The sequence below is a fragment of the Geospiza fortis genome, unplaced genomic scaffold (assembly GCF_000277835.1).
Source record: "Geospiza fortis unplaced genomic scaffold, GeoFor_1.0 scaffold195, whole genome shotgun sequence".
Lineage (NCBI taxonomy): Eukaryota > Metazoa > Chordata > Aves > Passeriformes > Thraupidae > Geospiza > Geospiza fortis.
Window position 1 is genome coordinate 1566952 of NW_005054324.1, and position 8263 is coordinate 1575214.

Below are 8263 nucleotides of genomic sequence, written 5' to 3' on the forward strand. Positions count from 1 at the left end.
ATCTCCCCACCCCATTATAATCATCCTAATTATAACAACACCTCTCAGAGTGCTCTGCTTGCTGTACTCAGAGGGATGCTGAGCTGGGGAGGGTGGAGTGTCAGGACATTTAGGAATGACAAAGTCATGCAGAATAGCTCAGCATTCTCTTTTTAGATGCAAAGCTAATTGTTCTTGTCAAATGTTACAAGCTAACAGCGGGACTCTTTAACAGCATATGCAGGCAGTGTGTTCTGCTCTGGCAGCTATGGGAAATGCCTTTCACTGCAAAATCTCCTGGGTTAGAGGAGGGGAGGGTTTAGAACGCTTGACAGACACAGGTGGGTCAGAGGGGTTTTGCATACCTGTCCACACCCTTTAATTGTGCGTGTTTTGTGGGAGAGACAGCTGGAATTATATCAGAACACAACAATCTGATAGGCTCTCCAAATTAAAAATATCAATTACAAAACTTCTACCCTGACTGGATAACAGAGTGGGACAGCAGGGTTGAGCCTGTGTGAAAAGGCAGTGCAAGAAAAGCACAAGAGGTCTTTGACTTACAAAGTCCATGTTCTGGTATTTCTGATCTCTGCATTTATTTTAAATCAAAGAGAAGTTGTAATCTATCCCTACTTTTGTTTTTTAACTGATCAAACTAGCAGACTCAAAAGTCATCCATATTTTTAGTTTTTAATATTCTAATTTAAACTCTTACGAATTCCTGCTTTTGGTTTTGAGAACCACTCCACTCTGGATGAATGCAGTCATGAATGTTGCTGGATTGCCCTGTGTTTATGTCATCTGCAAGTACAAAGAGATGAGAGCTGATCACTGAAGCAAAGAAAGCAGGCAAAATGGAAGAGTAATGTTTCATATATATGAATAGCCATAGGATTTGAGTATATGGGAAGCCTTGAGGTTGGTCCTATATGAGAAAAAAATGTTTCAAAGTTTGCATTTTATCTTGACTGTAGCTCTAAACTACAGACTGAAGGTAAGAATCCACTCAACCTTCTGCCAACCTAGAGGAATTTTCACCTTGAATCTGAGTTGCCATAAAAGTTCAAGGGCTATATCCCTCTGGTAAAATATTCACTATCCTTTTCTAACCCTTTCAGTCATCTCAGTGCCTTTTTTTCCAAAGTCCAATGAAGGGTTTTTTTATACCAGAGTCAAGGAAATTTCAGTATTCCTATCAGTGTATATTAACAAACATCTTAAAAACTCACTGTTCATTTAATTTCCAGGTTTTAAAATACATGCCTATACGTCCTGCTGTTAGGATAATTTTTCTTGCTCTACAGATAAAACCCTCAGAATTTACAGTTACAAAGGCTGTAGTTTTACAGCCGCCATTAACTGGTCTGCAGCAATGCTTCCATATGGTTGGGCTCACTGCTGCTCCCAGGCACGTTTCTGCACTCTGTCTATCAGCATTAGCAAACATGCAGCCATGGGGTTAGTTAATAATGTACATTAAAAAAAATTAAAATGCTTTATTTCTAAGTCTCTTTTTTGGAATTAGCTGTTGCAGAGCTGCATTATAGTTACTGCTGACACAAGAAAGACAAAAGTGATGTGTACATAGCACCAGAGTAAACCAGAAATAGTATCTTTAGAGAGAATTATTTGGCAGAGACTACTGACACAACAATTATGTCCCTAGATGTATCAGACCTTCCATCTTCTTCTTCCTTCAAAAGCATCTTTGTGTGTCTCAGGTTGTTCAAACTATGTAAGAACATTGGTTAGGTTTTGCTCGGTGTTGTGTTTTGATTTTTTTTTCAATGTATAATGCGTTCCCCTTCTCATATCTTTTTCTACAGCATTTCATGAGGTTTCAGTTTATCCCAAGAAAGAGCTTCCCTTCTTCATCCTCTTCACTGCTGGCCTCTGTTCTTTCACAGCCATGCTCGCCCTCCTGACACATCAGTTCCCAGAGCTCATGGGGGTCTTTGCAAAAGCTGTGAGTATTCTCTGCTGCTGCTCCCTTCTGTAAATAAAGACACCATTGCAGGAAAAGCTGAGCTAAATACTGCCAGGTGTTAAATATCTGCCCACTCAGAAGCATCAGTCCATGTCTGAGCAGGGGATATGTGCACAACTGTCAAGGTTGCTAATCAGTAAGACCTGCCTGGTGGTATTCTCTGGTTTATATGGCTCTGTTGTTAGGTTTGATGTCTTGTAATTTTGCAAAAAAAAAAAAAGGGCTTGGTAGGAGAAGTGAGTATCTGGATTTTCATATATCATCCACTAAAATAAACTAATAACAGTTCTTAATTAGTAGAACCCCTCTATTTTGTGTAGAGTCGTAAAGGCTGATATGATTTCCTATGCAATAGAAGCTCTCAGTATGAGCAGAAATAGAGTCTACTGTTAACCAGGACAAATTTTTGTGTTTTTTCCCTGAACTGCCAAGGAGGAAGTAGTCTCAATGTTTCCCCCATAACTTTCCTGAACTACGTCCAGAGAAGTCTCTCCTAATTCTGCTTTTTTAATCCACCAAGGATTAATAAATTTTGGAGTATGAGAGGGAAGAGCCATGAATTATTCTAAACCAAACTTTTTTCTTTGCAAAAACAAGAACATCACTGCTCCAGCATGCTGGGAGATGAAAAATCCACTAACAGAAAAGCTCCAGGATAGTAAAAAATTCCTTCTCCAGTAAATAATGAGTATCTTCCGTTGTAATACATTTTCTCAAATATATTTGTCTCTGTTTTAGGTCTCATGTTTCCAAACTGGCCTCCTGGCTTTGTTTTTAATGTCTTTGGTACTTTTGATTTGGGGGTAGAGGGAGTGGGGTGGATGAGGCCAGGCTGAAAGGTTTTGGCAAGTTCCAGATTGTCAGTACTCCTTGAAACCCTTTTGCAAAGGGGAAGAGGCTCCCTTGGCAGGTGAGCTGGGTCTTGTGTTAACCCAGGCCTGTGAGTGGGGTCTGGTCCAGCAACAGTTCATGCAACAAGAATTTTTTTCATTAGCTGTAGAAGACACAAAGTAAGATCAGTTGCAGCAGAAGATACCTCTTCTTTCAGCAAGAAGTGCTGAAGTGTACCTGAAATATTATTACCCCTTCTTGTTTCTTGAGTGTGTACATAGGTGTTAGGTAGACAGTAAGTGTTTAACTTGGGCATATGATCGTAAACTTCTCTGTAAGGCTTTTCTTGGATTCAGTGGTTGGGTTTTTCCTGTTTCTTAGTTATTGAAGTTACTGAAATGTATGACCCTTGTTTGGCTCTTTCAATCAAATCTTTAGTTTTCTGATACTGTCACAGTTGTAGATCCCAAATCTGTCCCTGTTAGCCTTGTTCCTGTGTTTTTCAGCCTTGTATCCTGAACAAAGACTATATACTGGCAGCATAATGAGATTTTGTACTTAGTTCTGCCACAGAAGAAGTTAACATGTATTTCTCAAATGTATTAATAATTAATTAAAATTAATATGTATTTCAATATGTATTTCAGGCGTGCTTTGAATACCTGAGTTCTGTGACATGTAGCTGCCATTGGTTTTTTCCTGTGATAAAATGTCCTTCATCTTGAATTTTTTCATATACCTATCTGAAAACTAATATATTGAAGACTCTTTGAATGATGTGTTCTATACTAGAGAGAACATGTTAAGATAAATTTTAGTCAGTGATGCAGAGTATGTTAGGATTAGAGTTAGTGATGCCTCAGTGTATAGAGCAGATCTGTAGATAACCCTGAACCATTTAAAACTTGACTCTCAAGACAAAATGTTTGTCTCTGTGAGGTGTGGCATACCCCTGTTATGAAAAAGGCTCTCTTTCTCTTCACTAGGTTTTGGTTTGAGCTTTTAGTGGCTTCTGTATGAGCTTCAACCTAGGATGTGAGATGTGTGGAAACTTTTGTAGTTCATCACTTTGATCTTTGTAAAGATGGGGCTCTTGCTTTCTTTACTGCAAAATCCATAAATCTCTGTATGTGCAAGGTTCAAGAATTTGAAAGTCTTTATGTGTGAATTATATAATTTTTATCATGCTGGAGGATTTTACAGAGAAACACAGCAAGAATGTCTTATCTTATTGGACAGCTTTCTCTTGAGGTGTATTGTCTCCTGGATTTTGATCTGAATGTGTATCTGATTTCTTTGCAGTTTCTCAGCACCCTCTTTGCCCCTTTAAATTTTGTGATGGAAAAAGTGGAAAGTATCCTGCCCTCCAGCCTGTGGCACCAGCTGACAAGGATCTGAGGGAGCATGCCCACTGACTGACTGCTATGACATCTGTGCCAACTTTCTGTTGACCACAAGAAAGCATGATAAAAAAGGGAAGCAGTTATAAGACTTAAAAACTCTTCATGGATTGTCTGTTCTCATATAAAAACTGTTTTGTTGTACAAAATACATTGATGTTAGGTTCTATTATATTTTGCCTTCAGAAAAGAAAAAATAAACTTTTGTGTATTGTAGCATTGCTGTCTTTCGGCTTTTTCAGAACACAGATCCTAGGTTTTGTTTTTTAAACCTGTGGTATCTGTTTGGCCATAGCTAGGGTGTAGCTACACATTCAGGTAATGAAACACCTGATAATGTTACAATTAAACAACATTGTCACTGCCTTTTCTTGTGGAGCTCAGTTAGGGCGGGGCCCTCACTTCTGCAGTCTAGGTGAGGCTTCTAGACAGTTAAAGCTCCTGCCTAAAGCAGCTTTAGGCTCTCCAGGCAGTTTGGATGGCACACTGGGCTGATTCCCTTCCCTGCACAGAGGCCACCGTATCCTCATTTGACTTTTCAAGAAGCACACATACTTGACAGATTTTCCTCACACCCCTGGTGTTTCAGGTACCTTCTGAAGGCTCATTAGCAAAATGGGTGTTAGTTCATGCACAATTAATGGAGAGGCTGGTGTTTCACTATTAGTGCTCACCTCAGGAAATCTGATCCTTGTGCTGTGACTGTTTAGACTAAGTATTCATTTATGACTAAGCCACAGTTGATGGAAATTACTGAGCCAGCTCTAAAATGAAGATTTTGATCTGGAAGTCAAAGGAAGTAGTCCTCTCTGTCAAGAATTAAAAGTGCATCCTTACAGATGCCTCAAGGATTTTTTTTTTCCAGCTCACTTCCAGATAAGGAACATAACCCTAATGCAGTGGGTCAAAAATGTCACTTTACCATTTCAACTTTGCTGTTGCTCTTAAAATGCAGAGCAGTTTAAGGGACTGTGATCACTAGCAGATAGGTTTGTGTATCAATGAGGAAATGAGTGAGTAGAGGCAAAACTCCCAGTACTAGAACAGGTATAAAAGGAAGGTGTTTCTTAACAATAGAAGATGCATTACATTATTTCACTTGATCACAGACACATTAGTCTAGTAGAAGACAGATGTTTGTTCAAGTGAGCAGAAGTACCATGCAAACACTACTATGCTACAAGATTAAAAAAAGGCAGCCCCACATCAGGAGAAATCATCTGTAAGAGTGAGACCTGGGCAAGCCCCGAGGTCTAGAGGAGCAGAGAGCCCCACAGACAAATGTTAGACCTGGTGTGGCTCTTGGTTCCATACAGGTTTATCTTCTCTGGCTATTACTCCTGCAAAACAATTCACTGCAATGTTGAAATTAGTCTGGGTTGCAGTAAATGTAGGATGTGGCATAAGATTAGAGGTAATGGATTGCTAGTGGATAAGCATGTGGAAGTATTAAATGGACCAATATTTGAGTTCTCCTATTTTCATCTGAATTGCTAGAGCAGCCACAGCAAACACCCTTTCAGCAGAGCTGCTGTGTATCTCCAGCTGAAAAACTGGGGGTAACCATACTGATTTGTTTGCCTCAAAACAGCTCTGTCAGAATCATTTAAGGCTGCTGAAAATCAGAAGGATCAGGCATAGTCAGCTCTTGTCCTGTGCTGCTTTGTATCACTTATTCCCAGCCACCTATACCCTACATTTCAAAAGAATAAATGGCTGTGATTCACAGTCCTAAATGGAAATGTGCTTGCATTTGCACATCAGTGTATACCAGCTGTATACAAATCTCCATGTTTGTCAGCAGCTGAGGTAGTAGTTTGGCCTTCTATTCGAAGATATAATGATCTGTGTGGGAATTACAATCTGTATTACTCTGATAAAAAGGAATGCTTAACTCCTAGAAGGATCACATCCTTTCCTTGAACCATGGGGAATATTTAGGAATTCAAACATAACTTTATGCAATTTCTACAATTTCTAGTACCTATCTCCCTAATAAGCCATAATGGGCCATGGATTTTTTTATCTGGAAAATCTATCTTTAATTATAATTCTAGGCATCAGGAAGACTAGGCAAATCAAACAAAATAATTTTCTTTTTCATTGGGCAGAGTTTATTGCCTTAGGCTTTGCTGCCTCTGACATGTTTCCTGTGAAGTTCAGTATGGCTTAGATCAAAAAGCAAACACAGCACATGATTATAATGATGGAAAGCCTCTGGCTTAGTGCAGAGATGAGCCTTGTGGAAATCTGGTTCAGATAATTACTCATCTTCAGATTTAGGGGTGGAGGAAGCTTTTTAACTCCAAATGTTAGCAGTTCCTGCTTGTTTTTTTGGTTTTTTTTTTTTGCAGGAGTGTCAAGTCAAGCTGGCCCCTTCTGTCCCTCCCTCCCACTGGGTAGATAACAGCTGCTCCCTGCAGGAACTGCACTCAGGGACGTGAGTGCTACAGCAAGGGGAGGGCTGTTGCTTTCTCTAGGTGCTGCTTTCTCTTTTTTATCATGTGATGTGTATGCTGAACTTCCAGACTGGTTTTTCAGAGCATGGAAGTCCTTACCCTAGCAGAAAGGAGGAAAATTATCAGGAGTTTTGCCATGTTGAAGAAACTGCAGAAGCTGAACATCCAAAGGAAGCTGCATCTCTTGCACATACATGTCACACACACCCCTTCACAGCCAGTGTGGCTGTCACCCTGTGGTGGCCCTGAAAACATCAGTGGCTCTAGTTACAGCAGATTGTAAAAGGTAGCCCCTGGCTCCACCCAACTTCCAGCAGGGCTCCTGCCCAGCTCCCGCAACAGAGGGAGCTGTCAATGTATTGACTCATATGCATTTGCTTCTTTCTCACGAGAGATCTTAACTTTATGAAGTTGCATCCATTTCCCCAGGTGAATGAGCTGTTACACAAAAGTAACAACCCAAAATCACGTTTGTGCTTACAGCCCATGAGCTGTCTCTGTCTTTCTGATAATAATGTAAGTTAATTTCTGTCATTTGAAGTGCAGGCTGTGACATGTGCCCACAAAACCCCTTCTGCCCTTGGAGGCAGCCACCACCTGCAGGGAGCCCTCCCAAAGAGTGTGGGGCACATGCCATGGAGGAGAGAGAGCCTTGGTACACTTTGTGCTGCTCACTGCAGTAATAGCTGGTTTTTCTTAGCAAAAGCACCCTCCCCAGATGCAGCTCTTCACTAATCCCTGAACATTCCATTCCCCCTTGCCCCCATGCACTGAGCCCCTCAAGAAGCTGGGCATGAGGCCTGCAGGTAGTGCCCAGCTGTGGTTTGGGCATGCAGGCTGGACGCCCTTCAGCAGCTGTGCAGTACCAGAAATGCAGCATTTTATTTCTAATCCACATCTGCAAAGAAGTGCACACAGGGATGGGAGGCCAGGATGAGATGCACAAATTGGTTTTAGATATTCTTCCAGGAAAAGAAAAAGCAGCAATCTCTCAAGCTTCAATGCCCACATGCCCTAATATACACCACCATTCTTAAGTCATCCCTCATTTTCCATGTGGTAAAAGAAAATTAAACTTTTTTTACAAGATTTCACCTTTAACAGCACAACACAATTTTTAGGGTAAAGTTTGTTGAAAATAGTGGGGAGGAAGCAATCCCAAAAAGCTTGGCAGGCTAACAGTGTTTCAGGGCGCTGCTAGATCCTGAGTTCATGCAGCAAATTAAAGGAACTCCCTCAAGAAAATTGACTGCCTATTTAAAAAAATAATCCTACAACCTTTAGCCTCAGCTAACATTATTCTGACATTAAAATGTCTACCTAGAGACAGCTGTTTCCTCTTCATGACTAAGTACATGAGTAAATTTATTCCATAGGACAAAACTACAGTATTATTTCATTTGCCATGCCTATTTCTGTTTCTTCTTTTTTGTTTTCTCTTTTTTTCCCCCTCTTATATTCTTTTTTGGATTTGCTGAAGATCATGGAGGCGCCTTTCCTAGCAATATTTGCATCTCTGAGTGTCTTTTGCCACTAAGAAATAGCAAAAGTTTCTGGGAGTGCATTTCTTTGTGGAAGAGGCAGCAGAAATGCCTACATCTGTA

The 8263-nt window shown here is 40.4% G+C and overlaps 1 protein-coding gene across 2 annotated transcripts in view; it reads left to right on the top strand.

Annotated features, from left to right (window-relative positions):
• The window catches only part of ST7 (suppression of tumorigenicity 7), a 136441-nt gene extending 132025 nt beyond the window's left edge, over positions 1 to 4416 (top strand). For both annotated transcript variants that reach the window (XM_005420899.3, XM_031056922.1), the window contains exons 14-15: positions 1809 to 1948; positions 4103 to 4416. In XM_005420899.3, coding sequence (XP_005420956.1) covers positions 1809 to 1948; positions 4103 to 4198 — 236 coding nt within the window. In that variant the 3' untranslated portion in view covers positions 4199 to 4416. The remainder of the gene's footprint in view (positions 1 to 1808; positions 1949 to 4102) is intronic.
• Positions 4417 to 8263: the final 3847 nt, after the last annotated feature.